At 39.4% G+C, this 19,576-nt stretch overlaps 2 protein-coding genes across 2 annotated transcripts in view; one reads left to right on the top strand and one right to left on the bottom strand.

Moving 5' to 3' along the window:
- The window catches only part of LOC139766108 (uncharacterized), a 19,410-nt gene extending 17,724 nt beyond the window's left edge, over positions 1 to 1,686 (top strand). The window contains exon 2 of the mRNA XM_071694298.1: positions 500 to 1,686. The gene's annotated coding sequence lies outside the window, so the exon portion shown is untranslated. The remainder of the gene's footprint in view (positions 1 to 499) is intronic.
- A 12,687-nt stretch (positions 1,687 to 14,373) lies between these two features.
- LOC139764783 (uncharacterized) overlaps positions 14,374 to 19,576 on the bottom strand; it is a 74,219-nt gene continuing 69,016 nt past the window's right edge. Inside the window, exon 4 of the mRNA XM_071691667.1 lies at positions 14,374 to 15,307. Coding sequence (XP_071547768.1) covers positions 15,293 to 15,307 — 15 coding nt within the window. The 3' untranslated portion in view covers positions 14,374 to 15,292. The remainder of the gene's footprint in view (positions 15,308 to 19,576) is intronic.

Below are 19,576 nucleotides of genomic sequence, written 5' to 3'. Positions count from 1 at the left end.
TATATATATATATATATATATATATATATATATATATATCGTAAATGAGATTGATTTGCTCACAGCATCCATTTACCCATGCCGTCCTACGCACACACATATATACATACATTGAAATGAGATTTCGTTAAAGTTATATTTATACAGAAATAAAGTAATTCAATTTGACATCTCAAGAAAACCAACAAAAGACAATGAAAAACAAATAGCCTACTAATATTTTTGCGACAGTTCAGATTCCCTCAGCAATCATTCTATATCAAGTGATTCACAAAATGTGATGTAATACGTAATTACATTGGAATACAATTCTAGTAAACCTTGGTTATCAAGAACGATGTAAATAAATTATATTTCCTTCATCCCCATCATCATGGCGGGACGAACCTCAAGCATGAGGAACTGGCGTCTTCAAAGACCAGGCCATCATGCCTAAAGGTCGCACAGTTGTGCTCTAGCGAGTTAATGATGATCGTGTAACATTTTTTTAATTCCACAGATCACCACTAGGAGTAGAGGGACGACTCTGCATCACTGGGTGTGGAAGGACGACTCAACATCACCACTGGGTGTGAAAGGACGATTCCACATCACCACCTGGTGTGGAAGGACGACTCCACATCACCACTGGGTGTGGAAGGACGACTCCACATCACCATTGGGTGTGGAAGGAAGACTCCACATCACCATTGGGTGTGGAAGGACGACTCCACATCACCACTGGTAGAGGAACGACGACTCACCACCACTTGGTGTAGAAGGACGACTCGACATCACCACTAAGTGCAGAAGAACGACACCAGATGATCAGAGTGGAGAGTGGTCGTCTGACAATTTTTATCAACGAATATCGTTTTCTTCTAACCCCAGTACTGTTGGTTAGTTCATCAACCACTCAGTACCAGACGTAGTAATCTCGTGATATCCGGTCAATTACAATTTCAATTACACTCTTCCACAGGTTTAATTACAAACACAGCTAGTGAAAATATCAAAATATAATGGCAGCTAAAATGTAAGTACATATTCACTTTTCGATACAAATAACCAAACATTGTATTTCACATTATATACTTAATGTGATCTGATCAAATTTGAACAGCCAAGTACAACAAGTTTATATGAAGATCGAAGTACAATTACAATTATTCATTCTAGATGTTCCACTAGAACTACAATTAAAATCACTCAAAATTATGTAATCAATTACATCCAGCTTCAATTACAATTACCCCGGGCATGCTTTTACCATTTAACAGCGCGTTTCGTCGAGGCTCATCGTATAAATATACGCTTTCCCGAGCTCCCTTAGTAAATTCAAGCTACGCTAAGCATAAATAAGCTTCGTTAGGTTGGGTTATAAAAGCTTTAACAGTGTTAAGTTACGTAATCCTCCCTTTGCGCGCGCGCGCGCGCACACACACACACACGCACAAGGAAAGGCTACAGGCTTTCGAATTGCCTAACTTGGAAGAGAAACGTGAGAAGGTGACCTGATCACAAACCTTACATTTTCTACAACAGATCGATGACGTGGACAGTGAACAGATGGAGAGAGCTGCTGGGATAGAGCAACCAGAGGACATAACATGAAACTGAGCAAGAAAAAAAAAGTAATTTAATGAACGAATGGAATAATACGGCTGAGGACAAGGATAATGTAGAGTACATAAATATAAAAACAAATACGATAATAGAGAATGTTCGAGACGTGGGGAACCCACGAGCGTAAAACACCAACCTCACACACTACAAAACACCGAATCCAAAACACTAAGTTGCCTCATATATATATATATATATATATATATATATATATATATATATGATTATGTAACCCTAGGACCCCTCTACGAAGCACCTGGAACTTCAAGGCTGCGCCTCGATCAGTAGTAAGGTAGAGAAAAAAATAAACTCCTCTGGACTGAGAAGTTTCTAAACGAGTCTACTTAACTCCACTGGTTACGTCTGGTGCAGGAGTGAGCGGAACGAGAGAACGGCTGAAGGTTGCGGTGCCTGGTTGAAATGATGGTTCATGTTGGTCACCGTTGAGCATTATATCAGTTTTGATAGCTGGTATTTCCTGTTATTCTACTCTTACTGTCTTAAGGGAGATAGTCCCTCAGTCCTGTTTTTCTTTGTGTAAAACTTAGGTTAATTGTAGTGTTGCTTGCAATGCTTGTATTCTGCACACGTCATTTGACAGTGTCTGTGTAGTGGCTGGTAATTCACATGTAACACTTCTTTTTTTTTTTTTTTTGTCTGCAAGCTTGTGTGAGTTTCCTAAATGTCTGTGGTAATTTTGGTGGTTTGTCTACAATTGCCCACACTGAAGTCTGCTGCCAAGATTGTTTCGATGCACACATAATGTTCAATGGTTGCGACTCCACTGGTGTATGGTGTTCCTCAATTCTGAAAATGCTCTTGTAATACTATGACAACGTCCGGTTAGAGGCTGTGTATGTCTGGTAGTGACTGAGGAGTTATGTACAATGACAAATAAGGTTGAGTTACAAGTGATGTATTGTGGCATCGCTGAGTCAGCTGTTTTGTTTTCTGATAGCGCTGAGTAGCATTTCTTTTTACTGATTAATAGTACTAAGTAAGAAGTTATACACTGCCCAACAATGCTAAGCAAAAGGTGACGTATTCTGAAAGGGCTAACCAATAGGCTTTTCTCGTCTGACAATGGTGATATAGATACTGCACAGAGTGCAAGATTAGGTTCCAACACGTAGTCAAAAAGGTTTAATCAAACGCCTTCGAATAAAAGTATATAATCCTCACTCCTGCATAAAGGCTATACTTTGAAACTTGTATATAAAGGTTATACTGCAACATTATATATTCAGGTTATATCTTAAGGTTATGTATTGACACTAAATTTGGGCTATATCCTAAAACTTGTATATAATGTTTATACGGTGTTTATATAGAGTTATATCCTAACACTTGTAAATAAAGGTCATATATTGACACTATATTAAGTTTATATCCTGACACCAACATAAAGGCTATATTTCGACACTAGCATGGAAAGATCATATACTGACACAATGTAAAACCTATATTCTGATACCTGTGTATAAACATTAAACTTCGGTCATGTACTAGCAATTATTCATTAAAATGTTAAACATCTGGTGCCTATGTATAAATATTACATTCTAAGACTACTGTAAAAAGGAAAATAAAATAGTCTGACTTTTATGGCACTGTTTGATTCTCGATTTGTTGTAAAATGTTGCATTCTTAAACTTGTAAGAAAAAAAGCACATTCTCATGGACCTTGTCGCTCCATAAGAGTCCATCATTTCCCCGCAACTACACATGCTGCAGGACTCCCATTAAAGGAACCTGATGTTGAGGAATAATAATAAAAAAATAATGTAATCACTAAAAATAATACAATCAATAATATTGTAATCAACAATAATGATTATAAACTACATAACCACTCACAAGCCTACACTTAGAATATAAAAACCTGACACCTGCTGTACACTTGAGGAACCTATAAACCTGACACCTGCTGTACACTTGAGGAACCTATAAACCTGACACCTGCTGTACACTTGAGGAACCTATAAACCTGACACCTGCTGTACACTTGAGGAACCTATAAACCTGACACCTGCTGTACACTTGAGGAACCTATAAACCCGACACCTGCTGTACACTTGAGGAACCTATAAACCCGACACCTGCTGTACACTTGAGGAACCTATAAACCCGACACCTGCTGTACACTTGAGGAACCTATAAACCTGACACCTGCTGTACACTTGAGGAACCTATAAACCTGACACCTGCTGTACACTTGAGGAACCTATAAACCTGACACCTGCTGTACACTTGAGGAACCTATAAACCCGACACCTGCTGTACACTTGAGGAACCTATAAACCCGACACCTGCTGTACACTTGAGGAACCTATAAACCCGACACCTGCTGTACACTTGAGGAACCTATAAACCTGACACCTGCTGTACACTTGAGGAACCTATATACCTACAGGTTCCTCCTCCTCCAACGGACAACACAACACACACAGAAATGATCAAACAGGCAGTAAACACCCGCGCCCCTGACCCCAGTCTTAACCACCACTGTCCAAGATGTACGCCCATCAGGATCTACACTCTCCAGATATAAACGTGTTACCCTTTCCCATCTACCGCTCCAGTGTCAAAACATTATAACCCTTCATGCCAACGAGGCAACTGGAATAATAATGACACCTAAAACTTAACTGTGCAATTACCTCACACTCTTCCCAGACACAACCTCACCAAACTTTATGACCGATGGTCCCGCCCAATGAACGCGAGGGCTTCGGAAGCCCTGTGCAAGACATAAGGGACTCCTGGGTTCAGGAAGGGATACATATATAATTCCCTTGTCAAGCGGATAGGTTGCTCGAATCCTGGTTGCAGCAGTTGGCCCACAGTCAACCCAGCTATTCATCCAGCCCCGAGGGTTGGTCGATAAAATGGGTACCTGGCTAACCCACCCACAAACACATGTATATACATACACATCCACACACGCAAATATACATACCTATACATCTCAACGTATGCATATATATACACACATAGACATATACATATATACACATGTACATAATTCATAGTCTGCCTTTATTCATTCCCATCGCCACCCCGCCACAATGAAATAACATCACATATATACAAGTGAAAAACACATTCAGGATACCAGGAGTGTGGTCATAGCGGTCAGGAATATGGGTGGAGTGGGAGATAATTTGCTCTTGATCACTGAGAACGGAGAACGTGAGGGCTTCAATCCCTCCACTATCCGCATGAGAGGAATTCAACCATTCCCTTACGTGAACGCTGGAATCCCTAAAGTAGAGGATCTCCGCTTGGTGGTGAGAGGATGCCAAAGTCTCATGGCAGTTTAAATGGTTGAAGAGAAGTTCAAAATCTGTAGAATCAGGAGAGCAGTAGGCGAAACAGGAAAAAAATATGGAAGTGGGGAGAGAGACCTTGAGCCACATCACATCCAAGTTTGGGGACTTACAGGTCCTCGAGGCGTGCAACAAGTGTGTTGATGTTGGAATAAGCACAAACACCATCTCTGGACCGGAGTCGTTAGTGGAGGTTAGAATTGGATACGATAAAGGGGCTAATGAGATCATCAATCAACAGCTGGATCTCTCACACACAAGTAAGATGTTAGGCGATACTAGACGGATGGTCTTCAACAGAAGAGAGGTTACTAGAGAGATACGCATGTTGGTAAAGTGAACAGGAAAAGAGGCAGGTCTATCAGAGAGAGAAAGGTCATGGGGGAGACGGCACAACTACTGTCTGAGCCCTCCCTCTCTTTGGCACTATGTGATGATGAATCTATGGCAGTCTGGTATGTGAAGGAAGTTCACTTTGGTATGTGATGATTAAAATATCGCGGGCTGATATGTGATGAAGGTATAGTACTCTGCTATGGGGTGGGGGTGGGAGGTCACTATGGTATGTGATGAAGGTATGGCAGTCTGACATGTGATAATAAAGGCATTGTAGACTGGTATGTGAGAGACGGTCACTATAGGATGTGATGATCAAGACGTGGCATCAGGCAGATAATGGAAAGTCACTATGCCATGTGATAAAGATATGGAAGTCTGATATCTAATGTAAATCTGATGGTATGTGATAACCGAACGAAGTTCTCTGTAGCATGTTGTGGGAAAATCACTCCTGTGAATGTTAGTGATTGATAATAAATTTGCTTCACGACAGTGATGGGTAAATACAATGATCCATAACAGTGAAGGAATGTGACTGTGACAATGCGAGAAAGTTACTCTCCTATGCTGTACAGTAGACAATGTGACTTTACTTGGAGATAATGAAGGAATTTCATTATGTGATAAAGTCGTGTCACTGTCCTCTACAATAAGGAAAATCAGCACTCCCACTTTGAGAGAGAGAGAGAGAGAGAGAGAGAGAGAGAGAGAGAGAGAGAGAGAGAGAGAGAGAGAGAGAGAGAGGTAACGTCACGCTCATCAAGAAGTCATGGAGCCAACTCAAAATGGGATTACCAACAAAACGAAACTGCAGACTGTCTGAACTTATATATATATATATATTCTTTTCTTTCATACTATTCGCCATATCCCGCGTTAGCGAGGTAGCGTTAAGAACAGAAGACTGTGCATTTAAGGGAATATCCTCACCTGGCCCCCTTCTCTGTTCCTACTTTTGGAAAAAAAAAAAAAAAAAAAAAAAAAAAAAAAAAAGAGGGGAGGATTTCCAGCCCCCTCGCTCACTTCACTTTTAGTCGCCTTCTACGACATGCAGGGAATACGTGGGAAGTATTCTTTCTCCCCTATCCCTAGGGATATATATATATATATATATATATATATATATATATATATATATATATATATATATATATATATATATATATATATTGGGATATATTAGGATGAAATACCAGAGGTGACGTTAATTAAAGGTTGCTTGGGGTTCCTAGGAAAGAGGGTCAAATTAGGCTCCAAAGAAGATTAATTCTGATGATCTACAAACAAGAATATTTTCTATTTCACTAGCCCTCTCCTAGAACCACCTCTGCTTACACAGGGATGAAAGAAATGGAAGAACATCAGGAATTAGTGCTGTGGTCCCGTCAACAAAGCCCACCATACGGAAGTCAATATTTGTACGTTTTCATTGTCATTGAAAACTATAGAAAATGGACAAGTATTAAGGTAGACTATACTAGTTTTCTTAACTCTCGGGGAAATTGTAGAAAAGTGGAGCAGACCTGTACTACACTGTACCCATTTTCGTTTATTTACTCTTGGGTAACTACAGAAAATAAGATGGTTATATGCTACAATATCAACATCAATTTTCTATACATCAACTTCTATATATCAATTTCACCGTCAGGAAACGAACTCGCATTTGTCCTGGTTACGATGGTCTAGCCTATGACCTAACTCTTACCTGGTCAGGTTCAAGGCCAAGCCATTACATCCCCTAAGGATCGTACCATCGTGTTCAAGAGTCACATCGTCGTGTTCGCTTGGTTAGTTTAGCCTACAATACATCCAGAGGCACCATCTTTGATCGACAATCATATCTTATCCCAAACACCCTGTTTACTCTAGCACCGTATCCTATATAATCGTTACTCCCAACTAATCCCGACAATACAACAAATCACGAGGATCCGGCCGATCCTTAACGCCTTAGTGATCCTGTCAAACCAGCCCTAATCGACGATCCAACTGATTCAAAGATCCCGCGACACCGAAAGCCGCGCCAACCCTGTCAGGAAAGGCGGGCTGACACCGACACACACGCTACCATCTGACCTTACAGACTTCCGACTACTCGGCCGATCCCAAGAATACATAGTTAGGTCAGCTTCCTAAAAACTACTATGCACCCTACTGATTCCCGGCAAGGCTTCAATAGCCTCGACAGGCAACGTCACAGACTTAACAGTACATCGCGTATGTCATCCACCAGACACACAAGACAGCTTTCAAAGGACTCCCACAGACCCGCTGAAAAACACACACACACAGCTCTGGAGAAATGCCATGAATCACTCAATAAGATCTCTAGCTGGAATGGGTACCTGGGAGAGAGAGAGAGAGAGAGAGAGAGAGAGAGAGAGAGAGAGAGAGAGAGAGAGAGAGAGAGAGAGAGAGAGAGAGAGAGAGAGAGAATAACAGTATAAAAATACCACACCATCAAACTCCCCAGACGTACATGTTATAGTTTCTCGTCTACGTTTTGGACACTACCCATCTACAACACAACAAACACCGATTCAGTACATCTCAAGACCCTTTATGTTTACGATGTAACTAACACAATAAAGAAACTGGACACTAAGTATTCTATAGCCCCGAACTCTCTTCCCATGGACACAAACAACGTCACTACACTTCATGACGTGTGGTCCCGCCCATCGGATGTGGGCAGCTACGAACACTGTTGTAGCCATGCAGAAGACAGGAAGGTAATTATGATTCACTTTTTCTTGTGAATGTTGCTGCAATCAAGATAGGTGATGTTACGTCCTACCTCCACTCCTTACACATTGAAGGGTGTAAAATCAACCCAAAGGCCCATTAAAACTGATAACTCTGAAATAACAGCTTCTGTTAAAAGAGAGATTTGGACTAGACACATTCCCTCAATCTGGCTAACATCTTCTTACACCTGACGGCCGTAATGACGTATCTACTATTCCCTTCTCAAATTGGTCAAATACAAAACATAATAAGCTATCAAAATATATTCATAACAGCAAAATTAACATGGTTTTATCGTAACATAAATAAATCCATTCATTCTTGATACATAGATCTCTCTATATCACTTTACTTAACATCACTGACAAATTTACTGACCTCAATTATATAACATAAGGGTTTGAAATGACAGATGTGTACAGACTACATTATACATTTACCAACAGCTTTGTATCATCTTCCTCTCATGGCCATTCCTGAGAGAGAGAAGCATGACCTTGGACTTCTTCCAGTTTCTATACAATTTCTCAAAGAAAACTGAATAAAACATATTAGGTAACTATAACATTTATTTATTTATCTGGGAGTGGATCTGGCAGCGGATGGAACCATGGAAGCGGAAGTGAATCATAGGGTGGGGGAGGGGGCGAAAATCCTGGGAGCCTTGAAGAATGTGTGGAAGTCGAGAACATTATCTCGGAAAGCAAAAATGGGTATGTTTGAAGGAATAGCGGTTCCAACAACGTTGTATGGTTGCGAGGCGTGGGCTATGGATAGTGTTGTGCGCAGGAGGGCGGATGTGCTGGAAATGAGATGTTTGAGGACAATGTGTGGTGTGAGGTGGTTTGATCGAGTAAGTAATGTAAGGGTAAGAGAGATGTGTGGAAATAAAAAGAGCGTGGTTGAGAGAGCAGAAGAGGGTGTTTTGAAATGGTTTGGGCACATGGAGAGAATGAGTGAGGAAAGATTGACCAAGAGGATATATGTGTCGGAGGTGGAGGGAACGAGGAGAAGTGGGAGACCAAATTGGAGGTGGAAAGATGGAGTGAAAAAGATTTTGAGTGATCGGGGCCTGAACATGCAGGAGGGTGAAAGGCGGGCAAGGAATAGAGTAAATTGGATCGATGTGGTATACCGGGGTTGACGTGCTGTCAGTGGATTGAATCAGGGCATGTGAAGCGTTTGGGGTAAACCAGGGAAAGTAGTGTGGGGCCTGGATGTGGAAAGGGAGCTGTGGTTTCGGGCATTATTGCATGACAGCTAGAGACTGAGTGTGAACGAATGGGGTCTTTGTTGTCTTTTCCTAGCGCTACCTCGCACACATGAGGGGGGAGGGGGATGGTATTCCATGTGTGGCGAGGTGGCGATGGGAATGAATAAAGGCAGACAGTGTGAATTGTGTGCATGGGTATATATGTATGTGTCTGTGCGTGTATATATATGTGTACATTGAGATGTATAGGTATGTATATTTGCGTGTGTGGACGTGTATGTATATACATGTGTATGGGGATGGGTTGGGCCATTTCTTTCGTCTGTGTCCTTGCGCTACCTCGCAAACGCGGGAGACAGCGTCAAAGCAAAATAAATAAATAAAGAAATAACATTTATAGGTAAATAGGGGATATAACTGTAACATCCCCCTCCCAAAAGAGACACAAGTCAGCCACTAGTTGACTCATGACTAACTGGTATGAGACGATACATCAGCAATAACTTTATTCTTTCCTCATATGTTTAATAATCGAATTATAATCTTGTAACAAAAGACTCCACCTTGTTAAACGTTGGTTGACATTTTTCATCTTATGCAAAATACAAGGGGATTGTGATCCATAAACACTTGGATTGACCTACCTACTCCTCTCAAATATACATCATAATGATTCAAACTTAAACTCAAGGCTAATGTTTCCTTTCCAATAGTATTGTAGTTTTTCTGATAGGAGAGAAACTTCTTTGGAAAATAACAACTGGAAAATCAATATAATCTTTCTTTTGCATTAAGACTCCACCAATCCCAAAATCACTTGCATTTACATACAATTTAAACAATCTATCATAATTTGGGGTAGAGGGTATGGGTGTAAATACAAGTGTTTCAATTTCTTAAAGGCTTCATCACATTGATCACTCCATACAAATTTGACTTTCTTTAACAATAAGTTAGTTAATGGTAAAGCAATGATTGAAAAATTCTTACAAAACCTATGACAATATCTAGCCATAACCAGAAACCTCAATAATTCTTATTTGTAGGTGCTGGAAATTTTACAATACTTTCTATCTTAGCAGTGATTGGTTTTATGCATCCCTGACCAACAACATAACCTAGATATTCTACAGTTGCTCAAGCAAATTCACTCTTTATAGGTTTATCATCAAATTTGCTTTGTCCAACCTATTAAACACTTCCCTCACTGAATACAAATGTTCAAGTTTTTTAATACAATATCTATATGTACAGAACAATCTTTAACATCACACAATTCTTGATTTACTGATCTTTGGAAAGTACTACCACTGTTTCTTAAACCAAAGGGCATCACTTTATACTGATACAAACCATCCAAATTTAAATAAAGAAGTTTCTTTTGCTCTTTCAGTCAAAGGTACTTTCAATAAGTCTAACTTAGTTACAAATTTAGCATCTCCCACGAGATCAATACATACATCTACTCTTGGAATAGGATACGAGTCAGCTTTAGTTATTTTATTTACCTTTCTGAAATCAGTACAAAATCTGTAGGACATACCATCAGGTTTACTTACTAACACACAAGGTGAACTCCAATGACTAGTGCTTTTTTCAATCAGATCACTGTCAAACATATACTGTACTTCTTTTCTCGTTATCTCTCATTTTAGGATTCACTCTATAAGGGTGCTGCTTGATAAGCGTTCCATTGTCAATTTCAATTTCATGCATTAATACATCAGTTCTCCTAGGAACATCAGAAAACAAACACCTAAACTCATTCATTATTTGTATGATCTCATCTCCTCACTCTCTAGATGATCCAAGCTTCTTTTTTGAATGATCTAACACATCTGAATTTTTTTAACAATTTGTCTTACATCTCTCCAACTTTACATTCTCCTCACTCCATCACACATAACACATGCACAAGGCACATTTGTAACATTCTCTGCAGAATTTCTATAATAAGGTTTTATCATGTTTATGTGACACAATTGGCTTGGCTTGCATCTTTCTGGAGTATTTATAATGTAGTTCAAATCTTCCACTCTCCTCTCAATAACCCAGGGACCAAAAAACCTTGCTCTCAGAGGATTTCCTGAGGCAATAATACCAACAGTCAATCACCTGGTTTGAACTCTCTGCTTCTACTTTTTTTTCATTCCATACTTTCAGATCTTCTTGACACCCCTTTCAAATTTTCTGCAGCAATCTCTCTACCTCTACACAATCTGCTTTTAAAATCTGATACTTCAATAATCCAGGAGAATCACTCTTCCCTAACCATTTCTCTTTCAACATACTCAATAGGACTAAAACCTGTAGACTAGTGTACTGAATCTCTAATGGCAAACAATGCTAAAGGCAGCCCCTCATCCCAGTCTACCGACAATTCCTCACAATACAAAGTATTCTTCAAAGTCTGATGGAATCTCTCCACAACTCCTTGGCTACATAATGGTACTGCTTCTGGAAATCTGGTAGATGCACACATTATCAATATATACTGATTTCATTTGTGTGTTTTAAGTAGAGGACCTACACAATTACAGTTTTGCTAAAAGGTTTACAAAAAACAGGAATTGGCTACAATGGTGCTGGCTGTATTGTCTGGTTGGGTCTAGCTACTCTCTGACATAATTCACACGTCTTACAATACTGGGAAACACCTTTCTTCATAAATGGCCAATAAAAATGAGTAAATATTCAATTATTTGTCTTAATAACTCCCATGTCCAAAAAAACAAGAACTATGAGGCAGAGCAATTACATGTACCCTATAATTCTTTGGAACTACAATTTGATTTTTGACCTCCCAGTGATCAGATGCTGCACAATAAGCAGGCCTCCATTTTCTCATTTTCTGCAGCAAGCTCTCTAGCCCTACAAAATCTGCTTTTAAAATCTGATACATACTTCAATAATCCAAGAGAATCACTCTTCCCTAACCATTTCTCTTTCAACATACTCATTAGACCTCTTATTTCATGTCCATACACTAACTCAAAGGGACTAAAACCTGTAGACCTAGTGTACTGAATCTCTAAAGGCAAACACTTGCTAAACGCAGACCCTCATCCTAGTCTAGACAATTCCTAAATACATTCTCAAAGTATTTTTCAATGTCTGATGGAATCTCTCCACAACTCCTTGGCTCTGTGGTTGATAAGCACTTGACACCTTGTTATATATATAACCCTATATTATTTTCTTAAAAATTCCTGAAGTGAAATTACTTCCCTGGTTTGACAGCATGATTTCAGGCATACCCATCTAGGAGAAATATTTCACCAACTCTCTTACAACAATATCAAAATGGATGCTACGTAATGGTACCGCTTCTGGAAAGCTGATAGATGCACACATTTTTGTTAATATATACTGATTTCCTTTGTGTTTTAGGAAGACCTACACAATCAATCATAATTTTGCTAAAAGGTTTACGTTAAGCAGGAATTGGCTGTAATGGTGCTGGCTGTATAGGCTGCTTGGGTTTACCTACTCTCTGACATAATTCACACATCTTACAATACTGGGACACATCTTTCTTCATATTTGGCCAATAAAAATGAGTAAATATTCTATCATTTGTCTTCCTAACTCCCAGATGTCCAGACAAACAAGAACTATGAGGCAGAGCAATTACATGTACCCTACAAGTCTCTGGAACTACAATTTGCTTTTTGATCTCCCAGTGATCAGGTGCCGGAACATAAGCAGGTCTCCATTTTCTCATTAATACACCAATTTGTACATAAAATCCAAAAGACACATCCCTCTCCTTCCCATTTCTAGCAGCTTCACTCCATCATTCTTTCAAACTCTCATCACCCTTCTATAACTCTGTCAACTCTTGTCTACAACAAAATCTGGAAATACATCAATCTTTAATTTCACAGTGCTCTTCTCATCTCCAATTTCTTCTGAATCATCACTATTTACATACTCTTCATTAAATAATTCACCTAAATCATAATCGACTTCTCTCTTTAACAGTGACCTAGTCACAACACAAGCTGGATGAACAATTTCACTACACTGTACATTACTATCAATCTGATTCTCTACAGTTTTATCTGTCATGTGGTTCACCTTTACAATAGCATCTACATCAAATGGATTACTGCTCATATGTACATTACTATCAGTCTGATTCTCTACAGTTTTGTCATTTGGTTCACCTTTACAATAGTATCTACATCAAATGGATTACAGCTCAAATCATCCCCCAACACCATGTGTACTCAAGGCACAGGAAATTCCTCACACATCCCAACCTTTACACGGCCACTCACAAATCTACTCTCGAGATTTATATAATGCAATGGGATAGGCTTGCCCAACCATAACCTTTTAACATCTATTTTTTCCCCAGAGTAAGACTCCTTTGTCCACTCTTCAAGATATCTTTCAGAATTAAACTGACTAGCCCCAGTATCCCTCAATATCAAAATTTTCTTTTCAGGACTACCATTAATCCCAACTTTTCCTTAAGTAATATATGGCTCATAAATTACACACTTTAGTTTACCCACATTATACTCATTACTTCTTACCTCACTAATATCATGTTTCTGTTCCCAAGCAACATTTAATCCTATAGTCTTTGATGATTTTTGACACTGATATTTACCATGACCAAATTCTCCACATCCAAAACATTTAATTGGCGGTCTCTCCCATCTTCTAACATATGGGTTATGACTAAACTGAGGTCTTGAATACCTGTATTGTGTATGTCTTTGGATTCTATTTCCCCCATTGTTCTTTGACTCAGTTATTTGAACCTTCCATATAATAATGTTGACTAGGCTGTTGAACATTTGAATAGTGTGGATATCTGCAAGGTTTATCATAATTCTTTCTATTACTCTGTCTTCTCATACTTTGTTTACATATCATTTCTTTCTTACAATATTTGTTAGCTAATTCTAACTGGTCAGCCATCCTGGCTTCTCCTCTCCTGTCACATTTCTCACTCTTGCATATTTCATAATACATTTCAGGTTGTTAGCCACTTTTGAACTGTTCTAACAGGATTAGTTGCCTCTGTTCTTCAATTGTTTCTACTGTTTCTGACTTACACCACCTATCAAATGTCATTCTACATCCTCCAGCCATCTCCCAGTGAGTTTGTCCGCTAATTTTCTTGACGTCCCTAAACCTTCTCTTGTATGCTTCTGCGTCAAATTCCACAGCTTTTAATACTGCTTACTTAACAGCATTATCATCTACTGATTCCATTAAACTAAGATATGCATACGCCTCTCTAGCCTTACCCTTAAATTTACTGTGCATCAACATAGCCCAATTTCACCCTGTTCTTTAAGTGGCAAGTTTTTCAAACTGAATAAAGAAGTCCTCAGCTTCTTTAATAAATTCATGTAACTGACACTCTATTATCTTATTCTTAAAATTTCCTCCTTGTACCCTCGATTTCTAATTGTCAAAGTTTTATTTCTTTATAAGTCTGGATTCTCTCTTTTTCCACTTCTTCGTATTTTCTTAAGCTCAAATTCTCATCTTAATCTCTCCACTGCAACTTTTTCACTATTACCAACACCTTAAGGTTCCTTCAATACTGATAAGGACACCAACTAATCAATTAACTCTGCATGACACCTCTGACATGTGTCAGTAGAGTAATTCCATAATTAACTGCCACCTGGTTCAGTTCATCTTTATTAAACTGGTACAGAAAATGTATATCCTGGGTTTCAATAAACTTCTTAACGTTATCTGCCATGTTTAAACACACTATACTTACAAGTATGAACACTTACTTGTTAAGAAAAATCTCAATATATATATCAAGAGAGCAGAGTAGAGTACTAACAGACAACATTTCGGACATCTTGAATTACAGTTTCATAATTTCCTGCAGCAGGCTTCCACATATTCAGCTCACTGACGGCAAGTTTCACAGTCACAATCCCAGACAGCAGGCTTCACAGTTCAAGCTGACGGACAGCAGTTTTCACAGTTCAAGATCCCGGACGGGCCCCCATGTTACATCCTGCCTCCACCCCTTACACATTAAAGGGTGTATAATCAACCCATAGGCCCATTAAAATAGATGACTCTGAAATAACAGCTTCTGTTAACAGAGATTTGGGCTAGACACAGATTCTCTCATAATCTGGCTAACATCTGATAGGTGACGGCCGTAAAGAAATATCTTCTATTCCCTTCTTCTCAAGTTGGTCAAATACCAAACACAGATAAAAATCTATTTATAATGGCAAAATAAACATGGCTCTCTCGCAACATTAACACCATCTATCTTGATACATAGACTTCTAATACTTTACTTAACATCACGGGCAAATTCACTGGCCTCAATTATATATCATAAGGGTTTGAAATGACATATGTGTACAGATTACATTATATATTTACCAACAGCTTTGTATCACATCTTACTCTTATGGCCATTCCTGAGACAGAGACTTGATCTTGGCCATCTTCCAGTTTCTACACAATTTCTCAAAAACTGAATAAGACATAATAGGTAACTATAAATTATGAGTAAACATTGGAGATAACTGTAACATAGACTATGAACACTAAGTAACGTTATCCAAAACGAATAAGAAATATAAAATTTACGTAAGTTTAACGAGAGAAAAAAAACCCCACCAAAGTTGGAACCTCCAGAAAATTCAATTTGCGTTGCAGAAACGTAACCTAAGTACAAGAAATATCAAGTCAGCGTCGTAACCGAAAGTTAATTAATCTTTTCCTAGGATAAATACATTGTATAAAAATAGCATTTGTGACGATGCAAGTCTACAAATACACTCGAAAATCCATGAAATGTATCTTTATCCCCCTTTCCCTCGTAGAAACTACAGTCATCCGATTTCGGTATACGTGTTATGCTGCATTCCATAAGTGCGACACTTGATCAAGACAGTACGATACTACATAAAGTACGATGATATGTACGAATATTCAAGTACGATGGTAATTTTAATGACAAACTCCGCCTACTCTGCAACTTTTCTTTATGCCTATGCTATACCCATGCTTGTCAAGACTTCATCTTTTTTAAGGATACTTATACTAAAAACAGAGACCACTGCAAATAAACTAAATTTTTTGCTTAAGTACGAATGCCACCTTACAATATCTACCAATTACTTAGATTAACATAGATTAAGATGTCATATAAGTCTGTATCAAATGATGAAACGGCTGCTGTAGATCTACAAGACAAACATTCCTGCGTTTTACATGACATTTCCATTTCCTAAAGTCCCTCGTACCTGGAGCTGTCTCCATCAACGAAAACGATCGAGCTTACAGAAAACGTTCTTCATGGTAGGCTTCAATATCTGGCGATATTATCAAACGTTTTGGCGACATTATCCCACTATCAAACTTTTTGGCAACATTATCCTGCAATCAAACTTTTAGAGGACATTACCCAAATATTTTTTTTTTTTTTTGGGTAATACACTTTCCGCTCGATTTTTTTTTCTTTTTTGGTGTGCGATACATTCTACCGATGGCTTTTGATTCGAACGATTTTTACCCTCATTTCTCTCGTAAATCACGCCTTTCTGAAATATCTCCTCTTCCCCCTTAACAAACTTGAGCGTTAACATGGCAATGCAGGGTACAGAGTTAGAATGAGGCAAACGAGAGGCAAAATCGTCAGATTTACATTACGGATCGGAAACATATATCGCCAAACTGAAATCTTTGGGGACAGATCCCACTTAAATGAACCTACTCTAACGAATGAGTGCAACAAGTCCTAATTAGCCTATAACAAACATAACAGGTTACCTTAATACATGGAAGATAGCAGGGTTCGGTGTCATATGGGTGGTTGGCCGGCCTCTGGGTCGGGAGTGGTGGTTCAAAGCCACTGGTGTAGAAATTGCACTGCAGCCTTCTCTTGAAGATGTGGAATCTAACGGTCATCGACTCAACTGTATTGGCGCTTACGTAATCACGGTATATGTTGGCGTGCACATGGGGTATGGCATTTCGGGCACTGCACTTGTTTGCGTTAATACGCCACTGATCTTTCCTCATTTTCTAACAAAAAAAAAAAAGTTTTATAAACTTAAATATAAGTCACATTCACCACGATTCCATTCCCTCCTCAAACTAATTCAAATTTGGAGCTCCCAACCCCACCCCAAGCAGCATATCGAGCGATCATTGGCTAAATCAAATGGGTACTATTCTCTGATTGGCTAACGAGTAACCGGGAAGTCGTGTGACCAATCATGAAAAGTCACGTGATCCCCAAACACCCGCGCGTGCGCAGTATAAACAAACGCACGAACACACAAGTCTAACGTCTCCGGTGGAGAACGTTTGCTCCCACACAATTTTCGGTTGATTTTAACATTTTCATATATATCTTCAATATTCAACTGCGAGTTCCGTGATTATATATATATATATATATATATATATATATATATATATATATATATATAGTGAGTGGTGGGATGAAGAAGTAAGAGTATCAGTGAAAGAGAAGAGAGAGGCATTTGGACAATTTTTGCAGGGAAAAAATGCAGTTGAGTGGGAGATGTATAAAAGAAAGAGACAGGAGGTCAAGAGAAAAGTGCAAGAGGTGAAAAAAAGGGCAAATGAGAGTTGGGGTGAGAGAGTATCATTAAATTTTAGGGAGAATAAAAAGATGTTCTGGAAGGAGGTAAATAAAGTGCGTAAGACAAGGGAGCAAATGGGAACTTCAGTGAAGGGCGCAAATGGGGAGGTGATAACAAGTAGTGGTGATGTGAGAAGGAGATGGAGTGAGTATTTTGAAGGTTTGTTGAATGTGTTTGATGATAGAGTGGCAGATATAGGGTGTTTTGGTCGAGGTGGTGTGCAAAGTGAGAGGGTTAGGGAAAATGATTTGGTAAACAGAGAAGAGGTAGTGAAAGCTTTGCGGAAGATGAAAGCCGGCAAGGCAGCAGGTTTGGATGGTATTGCAGTGGAATTTATTAAAAAAGGGGGTGACTGTATTGTTGACTGGTTGGTAAGGTTATTTAATGTATGTATGACTCATGGTGAGGTGCCTGAGGATTGGCGGAATGCGTGCATAGTGCCATTGTACAAAGGCAAAGGGGATAAGAGTGAGTGCTCAAATTACAGAGGTATAAGTTTGTTGAGTATTCCTGGTAAATTATATGGGAGGGTATTGATTGAGAGGGTGAAGGCATGTACAGAGCATCAGATTGGGGAAGAGCAGTGTGGTTTCAGAAGTGGTAGAGGATGTGTGGATCAGGTGTTTGCTTTGAAGAATGTGTGTGAGAAATACTTAGAAAAGCAAATGGATTTGTATGTAGCATTTATGGATCTGGAGAAGGCATATGATAGAGTTGATAGAGATGCTCTGTGGAAGGTATTAAGAATATATGGTGTGGGAGGCAAGTTGTTAGAAGCAGTGAAAAGTTTTTATCGAGGATGTAAGGCATGTGTACGTGTAGGAAGAGAGGAAAGTGATTGGTTCTCAGTGAATGTAGGTTTGCGGCAGGGGTGTGTGATGTCTCCATGGTTGTTTAATTTGTTTATGGATGGGGTTGTTAGGGAGGTAAATGCAAGAGTTTTGGAAAGAGGGGCAAGTATGAAGTCTGTTAGGGATGAGAGAGCTTGGGAAGTGAGTCAGTTGTTGTTCGCTGATGATACAGCGCTGGTGGCTGATTCATGTGAGAAACTGCAGAAGCTGGTGACTGAGTTTGGTAAAGTGTGTGGAAGAAGAAAGTTAAGAGTAAATGTGAATAAGAGCAAGGTTATTAGGTACAGTAGGGTTGAGGGTCAAGTCAATTGGGAGGTGAGTTTGAATGGAGAAAAACTGGAGGAAGTGAAGTGTTTTAGATATCTGGGAGTGGATCTGGCAGCGGATGGAACCATGGAAGCGGATCATAGGGTGGGGGAGGGGGCGAAAATTCTGGGGGCCTTGAAGAATGTGTGGAAGTCGAGAACATTATCTCGGAAAGCAAAAATGGGTATGTTTGAAGGAATAGTGGTTCCAACAATGTTGTATGGTTGCGAGGCGTGGGCTATGGATAGAGTTGTGCGCAGGAGGATGGATGTGCTGGAAATGAGATGTTTGAGGACAATGTGTGGTGTGAGGTGATTTGATCGAGTGAGTAACGTAAGGGTAAGAGAGATGTGTGGAAATAAAAAGAGCGTGGTTGAGAGAGCAGAAGAGGGTGTTTTGAAGTGGTTTGGGCACATGGAGAGAATGAGTGAGGAAAGATTGACCAAGAGGATATATGTGTCGGAGGTGGAGGGAGCAAGAAGAAGAGGGAGACCAAATTGGAGGTGGAAAGATGGAGTGAAAAAGATTTTGTGTGATCGGGGCCTGAACATGCAGGAG

This window comes from Panulirus ornatus, chromosome 4 (genome assembly GCF_036320965.1).
Source record: "Panulirus ornatus isolate Po-2019 chromosome 4, ASM3632096v1, whole genome shotgun sequence".
Lineage (NCBI taxonomy): Eukaryota > Metazoa > Arthropoda > Malacostraca > Decapoda > Palinuridae > Panulirus > Panulirus ornatus.
This window is presented reverse-complemented; position numbering and strand designations above follow the sequence as displayed.